The following is an 18,087-nucleotide window of genomic DNA, read 5'->3' on the forward strand; positions in this document are numbered from 1 at the left end:
ATCAAGGAGAGACCATCCTTTTTTATGTGCCAACTCATCCACATTAAGTATGTTTTACTCCATTCTTTTATAGGCTTCTTTAGCTAATGGACTTCTTGGTAAAGCATGACACACTTAGTCCATTATCTGGATTCTTACTCCCAGCACAAGTAGACAAGAATACATTCACTTGCAACGTATTCTTTGACTTCAAAGGGAGACCGGTGATCCTACCAACCCCGGAAGATTAAGTTAACTTTTAAAGTGGAATTCAAATTACACTTGAAGTATCTTGGTAGATGTATTTGTGGTTTGCTATTACGAGATAAGCTTTGTTTTCTAACTGAAATTTTAATAATGCATCCCCCCAAAAGTTGTTCTTCTGAAATAGCAATCCAAGTTTCACATCCCAAATCTTGAAGTTGATAACATGCTCCTCTGCCATGTATTCTAACATAAAATAAATAAAGTGGGTAAAAGTAATATGTTGATATCTAATAGAATGAATACATACAGAAAATTTTAGGCTACATATAAAGCTTTTATAGGGACTTATAAAACCTTGCTACCTAGTTTATAGCCTATAAGAAATCTTTTATGAACACCTCTCCTAGCTCTCATCATCCTATGCTGTAAATACTGTCTTTTCCATTAGATTGCAAGCCCAGTGTGCAGTGATGATGTCATATTATTCCTGGGGCCCAAATGGCACCCGACACACAGTAGGAGCTCAAGAAATACATGTGGCAATAATGTGTGCCTACTGCATATAAAACAAGCTCAGATGTCACGGGATTTTGGTGCTCTTTCACAGCAAAGCATTTGCACTTCGTGTATCCAGGGTTATTCTCTAGGCTGTGAGCCAGTGGTTTGTCCATAGGTTAACAGGGGGCTGCTTAGCGTATCAGTGTCACAGCTGTCTGCAGTTCGAGTCTGGGAATGGAATGGCATGCAAATGACTTTTGGTTCCTTAATCCAAGTCAGTGAAACAAAACTCTCACCCAAGAGGTCACCAGCAGATCTTTTTCTGGTGGCAAAATTTCCCTAGTGATGGCTCTGTTAATGTCATGCCCATCACCTGCCTTTCTGAGGCTATAGATGAGAAAATAAGAAATTGATTTAAGCTCTTTTAACAATCATATTTGGAACCCATGGCTTCCAGGGTGCTTTTGATGTAGCCCTGACTAGATTAAGAGTTTACTTGTGTAGCAATCTATGTTGTTCTGAGAGCAAACTCTGCCCTTGGGTCCTTGGAGATGTCCATTTGGCACCTTTACTATCCACATAATTGTCAGCTGAAGGGTTTGATTTCTATAGGAATATGTGTTCTGGTGTCTTTGTGTGTTACCTTTTACCTGGTGTATACGTTCCTAGCATTTTTCTGTTTTCTTATGAAGTTTTGCATAGGTTATTTACACGCAGTGTGGCATTTCTTACAGACACCTACCACGCTTTTGTCTAAGAAGGCCACTTTTGTCAGACTCATGTCCAGGGAGTAGTTCTAAGACTAGCTGAAAACAGGTTATGAAGAAATAGGATGAAATGGAAAGATAGTTTCTCAAAGGGTTCATTTTATATTCTTTTCAAGTAACATGCAGTGAAAGTAGTTTTCTATTTACATTCTTTTCTCACCAGAAAAATAAATATTACATTCTGTATCTGTTCTTTGTTTATCACAGCCTGAAAATAGGGACAGATTAAAGCAAAAGTGCTTGTACTGTAATGCCTAACCTTGTTTTTTTACTAACCCTATTTTTAAATTTTCCCTTTTTGTCTCTTTAATTACCTAGCCTTGTTTCCCATATGAGTAGACTCTCCCTTAGCTGAGAAAGCCAGATGAACTCTATCTGGCCCCTTGATTTACAAGACATTAAGGGCTCCTTACCCAACCCCCTTCCTCAAGGAGTTAACCTGTGTAAGCAGATCCTCAGCATTTCAAAGGAGGCCAATTAACTGATAAGGTACTGGAACAAACAATGTATGAGGTTCCCAGGATTTTGCTCAAAAAGATAACAACATAAAGCCTTGAGTCTGTGTCCTGCATAGCATTCATATCTAACTCTTATGAAAGATTTAGACCCCCGCACCTGGTTCTGTTGCTTTTTTTGTAACCATTTGTCTTTTAAATTGTTTATTTCTCTGTAACCATTTGTTTCTTGATTCTTGCATGTTTTTACTTCTGTAGAATTATTGCATTTAAGCTCCCCTCCCCTTCCTAAACCAAGGTATAAAAGTAAATCAAGCCCCTTCCTCGGGGCCGAGAGAATTCTGGAGCATCAAGCCCTCTCTTGGCCGCTGGCTTAAATAAAGGACTCTTAATTCATCTCAAAGTGTGGTATTTTCTCTAACTCGCTTGGGTATAACAGTACTAGGATGAATATAAATTTAATATAATTGGGTGATTTTTAAAAACTTGTACAGGCCGGGCGTGGTGGCTCATGCCTGTAATCCCAGCACTTTGGGAGGCCGAGGCAGGCGGTTCATGAGGTCAGGAGATCGAGACCATCCTGGCCAACATAGTGAAACCCCATCTCTACTAAAAATACAAAAATTAGCCAGGCATGGTGGCGCATACCTGTAATCCCAGTTACCTGGGAGGTGGAGGCAGGAGAATCCCTTGAACCAGGGAGCTGGAGGTTGCAGTGAGCCGAGATCGCGCCACAGCACTCTAGCCTGGTGACAGCGAGACTCCGTCTCAAAATAAATAAATAAATAAATAAAATAAAAACTTGTACAAATTTATAGGGCATATATGCAATTCCATTACATGCTTAGATGGCATAGTGGTTAAGTCATGGCTTTTAGCGTATCCATCACCCCCCAGTAATGCACATGGTACCCAGTACGTAATTTTTCATCATCCACACCACCCTCAGCCCTCACCCTTCCAAGTCTTCAAAGTGATATACTTTATCATCTCTCATTTCCAGTGCTGTTTTTTGTTTTTGTTTTTGTTTTTGTTTTGTTTTGTTTTGTTTTTTGAGACAGGGTCTCACTCTGTCGCCCATGCTAGAATGCAGTGGTGAAAAAACATGGCTCCCTGCAGTCTTGACCTCCTAGGTGCAAGTGATCCTCCCACCTCAGCCTCCCAAGTAGCTGGGACTACAGGCACTCACCACCACATGTAGCTAATTTAAAAATTTTGTAGAGGTGGGGTTCTGCCAAGTTGCCCAGGCTGCTCTCGAACTCCTAGGTTCCTCCTGCCTCTGCTGCCCAAAGTGTTGGGATTACAGACGTGAGCCACAGTGCCTGGCCTCTGGTGCTTTCCCTTATGTAACTTTAATGAACTGAAATATATGATAGCTTTGAAAAATAATACAGGTTAAATGATAAAAGAAATTATTCTGTAATGATCTGAAACTCGTTGGACAATGAACACAGTAAACTTTGTGCTCATAAGTAATGGAAAGTCTGTCTTCTCTAGTAATCATGGCATCTTTGAAACTGGGAAATGAGGGCTGCCTCGAATCTATAAACCATTCAGTTGGGACCACTGTTAGTTTAGCCCAGGGGTCAGCGAACTATGGCCTGTGGGCTAAATCTGGCCCATTACCTCTTTTTGCAAGGGCTGCAAGCTAAGAATGTTTTTTATATTTTTAAATAGTTGAAAAAATTGAAAGAAGATTACTATTTCAAAACACAGGAAAATTATACAAGATTGAAATTTTATAATGCATATAACACATCACATTATATAATACATATAATATGCAGGATAAAGTTTTATTAGAACACAGCCATGCTCATTAGTTTATGTATCCTCAATGGCTTCTTTTGTGTCATGGCAGAGTTAAGAAGTTGTGACAGAGACCACAGGGCTGTTGAGAGATAAATATTATCTGGCCCTCCACAGAAAAAGTTTGCTGACCTCTGGTTTAAACATAATAGCTACAACTACATAAATCCTACTTTTGTTTAAGGATTGTGCCCACTAACTGGGCTGTTCTAGATTACCCTATGATTGGGAAAATATTCTTATGAGACTTAATGGCCAGGGTGTAATAGGAATAACATTCCAGGAATGAATGCTTGGAACAGTTGGTCCAGGAAGCTTAACTTGATCAGGAACTTCCGTGTTTTTAGATATGCATCAGAATAGCCCCTAGACCACATCAAACCTGGCTCAACCCTGTCCTGAGGTGCCTGTGATGGGACCAATGACTGTCATGTTCTAAGATCATTACTTATCAATTATATTCAGATAGCACATATTGATTATTTTGAAAATTAGAGGAAAGCACAGAAAGGCTGAACCTTAGTTCAGTATCTTACACAGATAGGATTAGTTTTAACGAAAAGGTGAAAGCCCACCTGGACGAGTCTCTGCCACAACAGGGCCAGCAAGGTCAGATGGCTTCCCAACTCCCGCCTGGTTTATGGCTCGAACACGGAACACGTAGCTGACGCCCTCCTTGAGGCCTCGAACCTGGTAGAAGCAGGTGTAGAAGCAATGGGTGTTTGATGAAGCAGTGACTGTTTTATGTCATTTAAACAGATGGGGCTCTTCCTCTGTAGTAATGATTTAGTGACCTAGCACCAGGGATACAAGACTTGTGGTCTAGACTTGATTCTGTCAAACACTAAGCAGGTGACTTTGCTGTAGATGGTCTTCTCTCTGGACCATCTGTAGATAGAGAGGAGTTTCCAATATCCATTCTCACTCTGATGTTTCTCCTTTTTAGTTAATTTAGTGGCCACCAACATCAGAAACAGAGACTAGTGTATGTAGGTGTCACATGCATTAGCCACTGTATTCTTTGTTCAAAAGGACAAAATACAAAGTGCTCATTATAGCATATATGTCGCTTTTCCCCCCAATCCTTTTGAGACATTCCATGAATAATTTCAGATGAAATTCTTGGCAAAAGAGGAGAATTAAAAGCATGAATCACAAACACTTTCCATTTGTTTAAAAGCATGTTAAACTACTAGAACCAAAACAAACAATAATTGTTCCTGTAAATTTAATATAACTATTTCTTACTAAATAGACATGAAATTAACACAATTGTGAGTCTGAATAATTTGTGAATAATCAGTGTACTAAAATTCTAAATCCTCAAGTTTTTAATAATCAAGATGTGTGCTGAGAATCCACTACATATGTGCCACTAAGCTAGAGTTACAAAGAGCTGTAAAAAAAAAGCATTTATAATTTATTTTTGTATGACAGTCCCACTTCATGTATATATACAAACACACATACATATATACACACACACACATCCATGTGTGTATATGTGTATGTACATATATGTGTGTATGTGTGTGTGTATATATATATATACATACGTATTTTTGAGACAGAGTTTCACTCTGTTGCTCAGGCTGGAGTACAGTGGCACGATCTCAGCTCACTATAGCCTGGATCTCCTGGGATCAAGCGATCCTCCTGCCTCAGCCTCTTGAATAGTTGGGACCACAGACATGTGCCAGCACACCAGGCTAACTAAAAAAATTTTTTATATAGATACGGGATTTCACCATGTTGCCCAGCCTGGTCTCAAACTTCTGGGCTCAAGCAATTCTCCCACCTCAGCCTCCCACAGTGTTGGGATTACGGGAGTGAGCCACCATGCCTGGTTTCCTACTTAATTTTTTGTAACTTTCTTTGGGTTTTGAACAATCTCATTACTATTATCAATACTGTTAATGTTTTATCAACATTTTTATTTTAAAAACATGTGACTTTTAAAAGCTATGTTATGTTTTAAGAAGGAATTTATTACACAGAGGGCATAATTTTTCCCCAAGATGTGATAGAGACCACTATCCAAAATGTGATTTAAATCAAACAATGTTAGAATAAAGTTATTCAATTATGTGAAGTGTTTGTGACCATGTATTTAAATGAGGTACGTATTAAATTATTAGGTTTTTAATCTAACTAATTGTATTTGTTTACAGCAGAATGTCACTATTTATGTAGTAATAGCCTTCACTGGCACTAACGGATTTTTGAAATTGATTTTATTCTGTAAATGAACTTTAACTTAGTCATAGGTTAAATGCATAGAGTCTGACATATTTAAATTCTATGTTTAGAAATAATGCCAGGAAACTGTGGATTTCCAGAAGGACACAGAAACATTTCCATGTAATAAAAATAGAGTAATCGCCAGGTACCTGACACATCTGCACCTGCCACCTAGGTGATGATGTATGGCTGTGAGTCAGATTTCTGCAACATGTACAGGAAGTCTATTCACATTCCAGTATCTGGTCCCTGGGGTGACAGGGGCACTCTCCGCTCTTCCATCACCACAGGAGCAATGACCACTGGCCTCAACAGCACCACAAATACGTAATCGAGATCATCGATGCAGATCTATTTTCCCTTTTTTTTTTTTTTTTGAGATAGAGTCTCGCTCTGTTGCCCAGGCTGGAGTGCAGTGGTGCAATCACAGCTCACTGCAGCTTCCACCTCCTTGGTTCAAGCAATCCTCCCATCTCAGCCTCCTGAGTAGCTGGGAATACAGGCACATGACACCATGGCCAGCTAATTTATTTATTTATTTTATTTATTTTATTTTTTAGAGACAGGGTTTTGCCATGTTTCCCATGGTCTTGAACTCCTGGGCTCAAGGGATTTGCCTGCCTTGGCCTCCCAAAGCCCAGAGATTATAGGCGTGAGTCACCATGCCCGGCCTACTTTCTTCTTTGTGCTTCTTATGTTTGAATTTTTCATTTAAATTGTTAGTTTTATAATCAGAAAAATCAAAAAAGATTATTTTCACTTTATAAAAACTGTTGATAAAGCGTAAGAACTCTCCTTACGGAAGTTCACTTCCAGGTTTGTTAGGCATACTTAACCTCAGTCTCTCTTTCTCTCTCTGTCTCTCTCTTAAAATTGCCGTTATTCTTTTTCTTTTTAAAAATGAGTGACATTAACCATTCTTTTACACATTTAAACTCTACTTTTTTTTTTCTTTTTATTTGCTTCTTCACCTTTGTTTTGCTTCACCCGAGTCAGTTCAAACCTCAGGCCCTTGGCATCCTATACAGAGGCAGACTGAAGACTTGGAAATCTTCATCCCAGCCATATACACCCACCACCATCATCTAGGATGTTCCCGACCTTTATTTTACACTGTACTTTGGGGGTTTCTTTGAATCCAGGGGCCTCTGGACTCATCTTGACAGCAAACAGCATCATAGGCTCCAGTCCTTCCTTGAGCTTTTCTCTTCCTCATGAAAAGATGACCTGTCTTATTTCTTCAGAGTTTTGCAAGAAGCTGGAGAGCTGATTGGCATATGCTAAGTTGAGTTAATGGCATGTTGGGTATAATGGTTTATGGGCTGTATCTCCCGGAGGGTATATTTACATAGTTTAGAGTGGCTGGAAATACCTTAACCCTGGAGAGTGGCTGACAGATGGAAGGGACTTAGTTCATGAGGCAGGTCAGGGAGAGATCTTTTTGGCCAGGTTTACTTTTGAGTATCTTCCCAAGTTCACCTTATAGGCAATGACTTCTGCCAAAAGATAGGACTGTGCAAACGCAGTGTGTAACTTCCTGAGTGACTGTGGTGAAGTCAGTCACATTTCATTCTAAGTGGTAAGTAATGCAATCATATTCCCTACAGTTTCTGAGGCCCCACTGGGGCGTCAGGGTCTCCAGGTGCCACTGCTAACACTAAGGGAAAATATTCTTTCGAAATTTCCTTTTGGTACAAATGAGAGATTTGGTGGCTACAGCAGAACAGTCTTTGGCCGACAGAGTTAGGAAACGGTTCAATGAGCACACTCTAGAGGAACCTGAAAGGCAGTGACATGGATAAGGGGGTTGAGTGAATCCGTTCCACTAATCTCTGAGAGCTCATATGAGAACCGGCCTGAGGGAGGAGGTAACATGAGACAGGAGTGACTCGAGAGGATCAGTAGTCACAGGCTTCCTGGTATGACTTTATAAAAACCGCACCCTCAAATCAACCATCCCCCTAGAAAAAAGAGGAATGAAAAAATCACCTTCTGGGGATGGTAAGCAGTAAGGTTTTAAGACTATGAGTAACAAAAATGTGTAGTGGGTAAGTTGAGGCAAGGAGAGAGGAAGGAGCTGTTGGGTGCGTTTCAAAGCTATGCTAAGGAATTCAGGTTAAATATAACCAAACTGTTCCAAGCATCAGAAACTTCTCCCAGCCCCAACCTCTGCCAATGGAATCTTACCAGGAGCCCAATATATGAAACAGATCAAAGCAGAGATATTCTGTTTTATCTTGCTAACTTTAAAGTTCATATTAGTAGAGCAGTTAGTAGAGGAAGCTCTAGAACTGAGCATCCTCTTACCTTCAGGTATATGTTTTTAATAGCCGCCTCATTGAGCCCTCGCCACTGGTCTTCTTTGGCCTTGGCCTCCTTCAAGTCCACGAAGTAACCAGTGACCGGAGTCCGCCCGGAGTGGACTGGGGGCTTCCACTGGAGAACCAGGGAGTCTTTCCTGACTTCACTACACTTGAGACTGTGCGGTGGTCCTGAGAGAGAGAGAAGCCAATGAGTAGAAATCATAACATAGAAAACTCAAGTCTCCACATGTTTAGAACCACTCATAAGTCTTCAAGCTAATCTAACACTGGTGTTCTTTTTTCAAAATCTAGCATTCCCATGAAAAATAAGTATTCTGTGGTCATTTCACATTGTTTCCATGCTGCCCTACATTAGCCCACTGAGTCCCTTTAAGGGTGGCAGGTAGGTAAGGCCACTCTAAGGTGCCTCTCAAAGGGTGGACCCAAAATTTCCCTTCAGGCCATTCTCAGGCCTGCATTAGTCTTAAAGACCTTTTATTGGAACAGTTTGATTTAGCTGCAGATTCATATTTTTTAATTTTTATTTTTAGACACAGGGTTTTGCCCTGTTACCCAGGCTGCAGTGCAGTGGTGTGACGGTAGCTCACTGTAACCTCGAGCTCCTAGGCTCAAGGGATCCTCTCACCTTAGCCTTCTGAGCAGCTGGACCTACAAGTGTGCACCACCACACCCGGCTAATTTTTTAAGTTTTTATAGAGATAGGGTCTCGCTGTGTTGACCACGCTGGTCTTGAACTCTTGGGTTCAAGTGGTTCTTCTGCCTCAGCCTCCCAAAGTGTTGGGATTACAGGTGGGAGCCACCATATCTGGCACCCAGTTTCAGATAATTTTTGAGTGACAGCCTAAAATTTCCCCTTAATCTCAAATAGCATAAAGAAAGCAGCTCTATTTGATGGCATATGAATATAGAGAGTAATAGCTCTTTCAAAGGAAAAAGCATCACTCCCAATTGGAGGGAAATCTTCCCTCTAAAGAGTATGTGCAGCCCACAAATGGGTAAAAACAAATGATATGTTATGGTTTACAAAATCCTTTACCAAAGTAAATATAATCAATCCTATGGGTCCCGCATCTGCACTAAATACTGCCAGGTACCTTACATTCATTTATCTCCCTCTTCCTTAAGACAATTAACAGAAAGCTCAGAGAAGCCAAGTCACTTGATAACCCTCTGCAGGGAGAAAGCCAGAATGTGGGCTGTATGAATGCTATTCACATTCTTGGCAAAGTCCAGACTACTAAGTGATTGCCTGTATCTTTGCATGACCACCAGGTGCTATGCAGGTGAAAAATTTATTTATTTTTTCCTTTCCTTTTTTTTTTAAATAACGACTGACATTTAGCCAACCAATCAAAATCACCTGAAGTGACTCACAGTAGCCTGAAAGCCAACTTGTAGAAGGACATAATCTGTTATGCCATGCTTTGGTGTTTTGTAATTGATAGTTCAATATTTGTTTGGCCCTTTACCTTGGCTTCATGGCTGCAAATATGTGTCATGCTTGCCTTCCAATGTTTTGTATAAAGCTATATTTAAATATTAATACCAAATACCTCACACAAATGTGGCATGTTCTGTATTGCAAAGGGCTTTTATAACTGTGATCTTGTGTCATCCTTAGAACCCAGGGAGGCATCTAGATTGGGAGCAATATCCCTGCCCTACAGACAAGGAACTACGCTCTGCTGTTTCCTAGCAGCTCTAGTCTAGGGAAAAGCAGACCTAGTTTCCTACCCTAATTATGCTACTTGTTACCTCTGTGACCCTCTGGGCATCATTTAACCTCAGTGTCAGTTTTTTCATCTGTAAAACAGGATGACAAAACATTCTTATTGCTTTCTTCCATAAGAGCTTTCTTGAAGTGAGACTTGCCTAACACTACTCAGTAAGTCAAGGATGGGACTGAGAAGCCAGGATGTCAGGAGGGTGGGGGGCTACCCCCTTCATTTCTTCTCTAAGTTGACAGCGCTCACCTGTGACCTTTTTTTGTCAACTGCATCACTTTTTTTTTTTTAAAGACAGACAGAGCCTCACTCTTATCCAGGCTGGGGCACAGTGGTGTGATCACAGCTCACTGTAGCCTTGACCTCATGAGCTCAAGCAATCCTCCTGCCTCAGCCTTCTGAGTAGCTGGAACTACAGGCATGCACCATCATGCCCAGCTAATTAAAAAACACTTGTTGTTGTTGTTGTTGTTGTTGTTGTTTTATTATTTTTTTATTTTTATTATTATACTTTAGGTTTTAGGGTACATGTGCACAATGTGCAGGTTTGTTACATATGTATCCATATGCCATGTTGATTTCCTGCACCCATTAACTCGTCATTTAGCATTAGGTATATCTCCTAATGCTGTCCCTCCCCCCTCCCCCAACCCCACAACAGTCCCCGGAGTGTGATGTTCCCCTTCCTGTGTCCATGAGTTCTCATTGTTCAATTCCCACCTATGAGTGAGAACATGCGGTGTTTGGTTTTTTGTCCTTGCGATAGTTTACTGAGAATGATGTTCTCCAATTTCTTTAAGAGATGAGGCTTCACTATGTTGCCCAGCCTGGTCTTGAACCTCTGGGCTCAGACAATCCCCCTGCCTCAGCCTCCCAAAGCACTCAGATTACAGGAATGAGCCACCGCACCCAGCCCACGACATCACTTTTGATAAAAAAAAAATTTCTACAGGCCTGCTCGGAATGTCTTAGTCTCTAGTCGATTGAATTTCACTTTACTCAGGAATTGCAAGAATTTGAAAATAGACCCACTTTTATGCAGGTGGCAGAAAGGACTTAAGAAATACCAACTGGCCTCAAGGAACTACAAGGAAAGAGCAATGTGTTTGTCTCTCTCTATTTGCTGAAGTCAAGAGAGCACTTGAACTGCTCCTGAGTTTCTCTTGGAATCTTGTTATTCACACCTGACAGAGAAGTTCAGCAAAGGCAACGTGATGGTCTTGAAGGGCAAAGGGTTTCAAACAGAGGAAGCAGGTGGCACCAGGGACATAAAATCACCCACCACATACCTTACTATTGCTAGTTTAAATCTTAATGGCTTAGTAAATTTGCATTCAATTTTTATTTTATTTTGTCTTTATAACTCTGTAAGAGTTATAAGCAAGGTAAGTTTCCCCCACCCCCATCCTTGCCCCACTTCCCACTTTCTTCCCTGCCCACCCAACCATTCCCTATGGTGACCTCTGAAGGACAGTATTTGCCAGGTTCCAGGAACTTTCTTTTGGTTCAGAGTTTGGAAAATGCGTAGAGAGAAAGGGCTGGAAAAGTCAGTGTAGAGAGGCAAGTGGAGAGAGGTCAGCCTTAAACCCTAGACAGGTGTATGAAATCCATCCATGTGATATGATGAACAGCTGGGAGAAGGGAGAAGGACAGCCTAAGAAGCCACATAGCTTGGGTATGGAGGGAGAGATTTTGGGGGGCTAATAAATGAGAACCTTCCCAGCAGCGTGACAATATACGAGAACAAAGAAGTGCAGGGAGAAGTGTTTGAGAAATTTTGCCGTGGGATATAAATTGGATAACCTTTAAATGGCCTTTCAGAAGCAAAAGCAAAGATCGGAATTCCTTTTAAACATTCATTTGCACTCATTCCGGCTGCCTCTGCTAGTCCTACTCCTCTCACAGGCTGAGCGATGATGGTTCTAGGATTTACTTGGAACACAAGCATAAGGAATTTATACTCAGTTTTACATTGCTACCTATTATTTAATATTATCATTAAAATATTTTAGGTAAACACGAGGGGCCAAGAGAATTCTTTTCCCTTAAATGTCGACCATATAGTACTTTGAATTTCGTTCCAGGTTGTAGGTTCTCTTGGAGGAAATTCTGAGGTGCGGTGTGGAGGCAGGTGTCTGTGGTTTACCTGGGACGGCGATGGTCCACTCTTCACATTTGAAGCATTCGCTTACTGCGGAGGGCGCGCCCAGCCCAGCCATGTTCATGGCTGCCACTTGGAACTGATACACCATGTTTTCCTTCAAGTTGCTAATCTGCAAGATTGACAACATCACAGATAGTGAATGTTCCAGGTTTGTTTTTTTTCTACTTGTTGAACATTTTATTTATTTACCTTCCGTGTCAGATACACCCTAGGGTGACCCTCAATGAGTCGCACCCCTTTTGTAATCTCCTGGGTGTGGATGAAACCGTGACCTCCTTGTAGCCTACAATAGAATGTGACAAAGGAATTGGGAGATCAAGTCCTGTGATTGTGTCACCCCATATGGCAAAGGAGAAGAGATATTACAGATTAGGGTCCCTAGTCAGCTGATTTGAGGTTAATTAAAAGGGAAATTATCCTGGATGGGCCTGATGTCATCAGGTAAGAACTCTTACAATGGGGTTTGGGCCCCTCCTAAAGAAAAACATGGGCCGGGCTTGGTGGCTCACGCTTGTAATCCCAGCACTTTGGGAGGCCGAGGCGGGTGGATCACGAGGTCAGGAGATCGAGACCACGGTGAAACCCCGTCTCTACTAAAAATACAAAAAAAAAAATTAGCCGGGCGTGGTGGCGGGCGCCTGTAGTCCCAGCTACTCGGAGAGGCTGAGGCAGGAAAATGGCATGAACCCGGGAGGCGGAGCTTGCAGTGAGCCGAGATTGCGCCACTGCACTCCAGCCTGGGCGACAGAGCGAGACTCAAAAAAGAAAAACATGGTGCCAATGGCCTTGAGGAGGTAAATGTCACACTGAGAGCTGCCTACCCACTCACATTTGGAGAAAGGCAGCATCTAGGAGTGGAAGCCTCAGCCCTACAGCTGCAAGGAACTGAATTCTGCCAACAACCTGAGTGGGCTTGGAAGAGGAACTCAATGTGAATGTGGCCCAGCTGATACCTGGATTGCAGCCCTGTAAGACTCTGAGCAGAGGAGCCCGTGACACCGTGCCCAGACCCCTGACTCAGGGACACTGTGATATAACAAATGTGAGTTGTTTTCAGCCACCGAGTCTGTGGTAATTTGTTATGTAGCAATAGAAAGCTAGGGCACGTACAGGTGAAATTTAAACAAGTTCTAAGCTAGGAATCAAAATGCTCAAGTGCTCATAATGTTTCTGCTCTTTACTGAGTGACCTAATATTTTCTGTATCATTCAGTAGGAATTGGATTGTTGTGAGGGTAAATATACATGATAAAATAATAAATGTTAAAACATTTGCAAAATAGAAGTGATGGAATATATTAGTGTGAAAAACATTTGTAGGAAGCAGCAAACTATAAAATATGTAAAATGTGACCGACAAGAGATGGAAAATACAGTGAGAAAAAAATAATAGACATTTTCAACAGAATATCAGATGCAAAAGAACAGAGAGTTCGTAAACTGACAGAAAGTCAGAAGAAATTACACAGAACATGATGTGGAAAGACTCAAAAATGGGAAAGAGAAAAAAGTTGATTAATAGACATGGAAGATAGAATGAGAACATCAAACATATGTTTAATTAGTTTTGGGAGAAGTGCAGAGAGAGAGAAAATGAGGCAGCAACAATATTTTAGGAGATACAGAATTTTCTAGAAAGGTCTTCTGAAAAATCCAACCCACAGATGAAAAATCCTCTTCCCCCTAAAGTCCTGGGTAGATACATTTTTTTTTAAAAACCCACATCTAGAGCTATAGTGTTTTAAGTATAGCACACCAAAGATAAAGTGAACATATCAAAAGCTGTCCAAGAAAAAAGGCAAATTACCCTCAAACAAGCAAGCAGACCAAGAGTTGAATGTCAGTGGCAACAATGGGCCAGAAGATGGTGCAATTACATCTTCAAAGCACTTAATTAAAAGCAAATAAAATGGTAAATATATTGGTAAGTTGAATCTATAAAACAATAATCACATTGCTGTTTGGATTTTAAAAAGAATTAAAACACAGACACATACATACACAATAGCATACAAGTTGGGGAAAAGGTAAAGAGGTAAAGTTTTTAAGGCCTTTCTGTTTCTGAGACAAGAGTAAAACGAATGAAATAACTTCAGACTTTAAGTTGCACAGTCACCAAAACCAAAGAAACTCGGAATCTATAACTTTTAAGGTAGTATAGAAGGAAAAATTGAATAATTTTTAAAAAACGATTCAAAAATAATCAAAAAAGGACAGAAAATGAAACACAGAACAGGCCAGGTGTGGTGGCTGACACCTGTAATCCCGGCACTTTGGAGGCCGAGGAGGGCAGATCACTTGAGGTCAGGAGGTTGAGACCAGCCTGGCCAACATGGTGAAACCCTGTTTCTTCTAAAAATACAAAAATTAGCCAGGCATGGTGGCACATGCCTGTAATTCCAGCCACTCGGGAGGCTGAGGCATGGGAATTGTTTGAACCCAGGAGGAGGAGGTTGCAGTGAGTCAAGATCATGCCACTGTACTCCAGCCTCAGGGACAGAGTGAGACTCTGTCTCAAAAAAAAAAAGAAAGAAACACAAAACAGAAAGGACAAATAGAAAGCACAAAATAAGATGATTAGGTGTTTTTTAAAAAGTAATCAGTAATAGCAAACAAATGACAAAGACTGTCAAGGAGGAAAAATACAAAATTTAACTCCGTGCTATTTTTAAGAGACACATGTAAAGCAGAAAGTTTCAGAAAGATAGAAAGTTAAAGGATGAAAAGTTACATACCATGCAAACATCACCCCACCCCAAAACCCTAGTGTATCTATAGTAATAACAGGCAATATAGACTTTAAGGTAAAATGTATTCGTAGTGGTAAAGAGTCATTTTGTATCCATTTAAAAATATCACTTCAAAATTTATAAGGCAACATTTTAAATGAGTGAAATTTATGGTATGTGAATTATATCTTAAGAAACGGAGATTATCCTGCATTTTTTCCTTCCTGTGCTATCCTTGTCAGATATTAGTATTAAATTAATTCTAGTCTCAGAATAATCTCACTCATGAACATAGAAGCAAAAATCCTAAACGATAATTGGCAAACAAAATCCAGGTGATATAAACAGAGTATATATAGTGTCCAAGTTGAATTTATTCCAGGAATGCAAGGTAGTTTTAATATTAGACAATTACTAGAATATACCAAATTAAAATAAAAGGGAAAAAATCATATAATCTTCTCAATAGACCCAAAAAATGTTTTTGATAATTTTATTAACTGTTGGCCAACAGGGAATAGAAGGAAACTTCCTTTAACCGATAATAGATGTCTACAAAACACCTGTAACACACAACACAGTATTTAATAGTGAAATGTTGTAAAATTTCCCTTTAAGATAACTATCAAGCCTAGAATGACCAACATCACCACTTTAAAAAAAAAAAAAAGAAGAAAATTTGAGACGGTGTTGCACTATGTTGCCCAGGCTGGTCTTGAACTCCAGGGTTGAAGCAATCCACCGCCTCAGGCTCCCAAAGCGCTGGGATTACAGGTGTGAGCCACCGTGCCCCCAACATCACCACTTTTATTCAATATAGTGCTAAAGTCGCTATGCAGAAAGTAAGGTAAGAAAATGAAGTAAATGGTATAAAATTTGGAAATGAAGAAGTAAACTGCCACTATTTGCAGATGATATGAATATACATAGACTCCAAAAGAACTTCAAGGTAACATTCAAATTATTTAAAAAATTTAACAAAAGACTATATATAATAATTATATGTGAAATCAATATATTAAAGTTATATTTCTCTTTACTAGCAATAAAAACTGACATAAAAATATACTGAAAATATATAGTCTCTATTAATAAATAACAAATGATATACAAACCTCTGTAGAGAATTGTAAAACTTTAATGAGAGGATTTAAAAAGACCAAAACGAATGAAGAAAAATAACACGTTTGTGGATTAGAAGGTTCAATATTTTTTAAATGTCAATTATTCCTTAATTTTTTTATAGACTCAATGCATCCTCAATCAGAATTCTAATGGGTTTAGTTGGGTTGAATGTAAGCTTTTTTATTGTTGTTTTCTTTTGTTTTGTCTTTATTATTATTTTTTTTTATTTTTTTATTTTTATTTTTTGGTAGAACTTGGGACCCTAATACTTAAATTTATATCAAGTGCAAAGGGCTAAGAGTAGCTCCGGAAAAAGAATAAACCGAGAGAACCTGATCTACCAGTCATCAACTTTACTGTAAAGCTATAATTTTTTTTTTTTTTTTGAGACAGGGTCTTGCTCTGTCACCAAGCCTGGAGTGCAGTGGTGTGATCTCGGCTCACTGCAACCTCCACCTCCTGGGTTCAAGTGATTCTCATGCCTCAGCCTCCTGAGTAAAAGGTATAAAAGTAGCTGGGATTACACACAAGAGCCACCACTCCCGGCTAATTTTTGTATTTTTAGTAGAGACAGGGTTTCACCATGTTGGCCAGGCTGGTCTCAAACTCCTGGCCTCAAGTGATCCACCCACCTCGCCCTCCCAAAGTGCTGGGACTATGGGTGTGAGCCACCGTGCCCGGCCTATAAAGCTATAATATTTAAATTAGTGTGGTATTCACCCCCTGTTATGCAAACAGACCAGTGGAACAGCATGAGAAGCACAAGCACAGACTCACGCATATAAGGAAACGATATGTGATACAGATACCCCTGCAGAATAGCAGGCAGACAACAAACTTTTCAATAGATGATGCTGGGACAGCTATGTCTCTGTGGGGGGGATTAATTTTGATGCTTAACTCACAGCATATAAAAATATAAAGGTGAATTAATGACAGAAATGTAAGTGGCAAAATAGTATATAGCTTTTAGAATAAAATCAACTACAGTACCTCCATGATCTTGGAATAGAGAAGGCATTTCATCAAAAAGGCACAAAAATCACTAAGGACAAAGCAAATGTTAGTAAATCTGACTACAATGAATTTGACATTAAAATTAAAGTCAGAGAAGATGTACGCGACTTACAGACCTGCAAAGGATTTCTACTCATAACATGTAAAGAACTTTGCAAGTCAACAAGAATGCATTAGAAAAATGGGCAAAAACCTTGAACAGGAATAAAAGAGGATATCAAACTGGACTGTGTACATAGGAAAGGATGCTCAAACTCATTTGACACTCAGATTGTCAAAGCTGAAAATGTGTGAATAGACCAAGTGTTGGCAAGGATGCAGAGCGATGGGAATTCTCACACACTCTTCAGAAGACAGTATGGAATTATCTAGTAAAGTGGAAGATAAACAGACCCCCTGACCCAGCCATTCTACATTTAGGTGATCACCTAGAGAAACTGGTGCACATATGTACCAGAAGATAGATGTATACAGAAATGTTCATAGCTACCTTGCTTGATGTAGCTAAAAATGCAAAAATACCCAAATAGCAATAAGAATTGAATGGAAGAATATATTGTGATATGACCACATAATGGAATACCATACCATATAGTTATGAAAAAGAATGGGTTACGTGCACTAACAGGGAATAATCTTAAAAATACAATTTTGTATAAGTGCAGTGGCTCACGCTTGTAATCCCAGCACTTTGGGAGGCCAAGTTGGGCAGATCACTTGAGGCCAGGAGTGAACAACTCAAAAAAAAAAAAAAAGCAATTTTGTTTTATGCATTCTCAGCATGTGCGTGATATATTTCATAAATTTCAAATGTTAAATTAAAAGAGCATGGCGTTGAGTTGGGGCATGTGTCGTCCCTGGCCTCACCTTGCTCTGAACCCTCATGGCATGGGATTCTGTGAGTGTTAAGAGGTGGTAGCTTGGATGTAGCTGATGCAGCTCTAGGGAAGAAAGTCATCAGCTAAGGCAACAGTGAGACTGTTCTGGTTCCCTTATGTGACCTGAGCAGTGGAGGCCCCCATGTAGAGGAGAACACATGTGAGGCCACC

The 18,087-nt window shown here is 40.0% G+C and overlaps 1 protein-coding gene across 2 annotated transcripts in view; it reads right to left on the reverse strand.

The window, feature by feature from the left end:
* MYOM1 (myomesin 1) overlaps nucleotides 1-18,087 on the reverse strand; it is a 152,268-nt gene that overhangs the window by 44,809 nt on the left and 89,372 nt on the right. For both annotated transcript variants that reach the window (XM_058438577.1, XM_032152705.2), the window contains 3 exons: nucleotides 12,151-12,277; nucleotides 8,264-8,448; nucleotides 4,291-4,405 (listed from right to left, as the gene is read on the reverse strand). In XM_058438577.1, the coding sequence (XP_058294560.1) occupies nucleotides 4,291-4,405; nucleotides 8,264-8,448; nucleotides 12,151-12,277 (427 nt within the window). The remainder of the gene's footprint in view (nucleotides 1-4,290; nucleotides 4,406-8,263; nucleotides 8,449-12,150; nucleotides 12,278-18,087) is intronic.

This window comes from Hylobates moloch, unplaced genomic scaffold (genome assembly GCF_009828535.3).
Source record: "Hylobates moloch isolate HMO894 unplaced genomic scaffold, HMol_V3 SCAFFOLD_5, whole genome shotgun sequence".
NCBI classification, from domain to species: Eukaryota; Metazoa; Chordata; class Mammalia; order Primates; family Hylobatidae; genus Hylobates; species Hylobates moloch.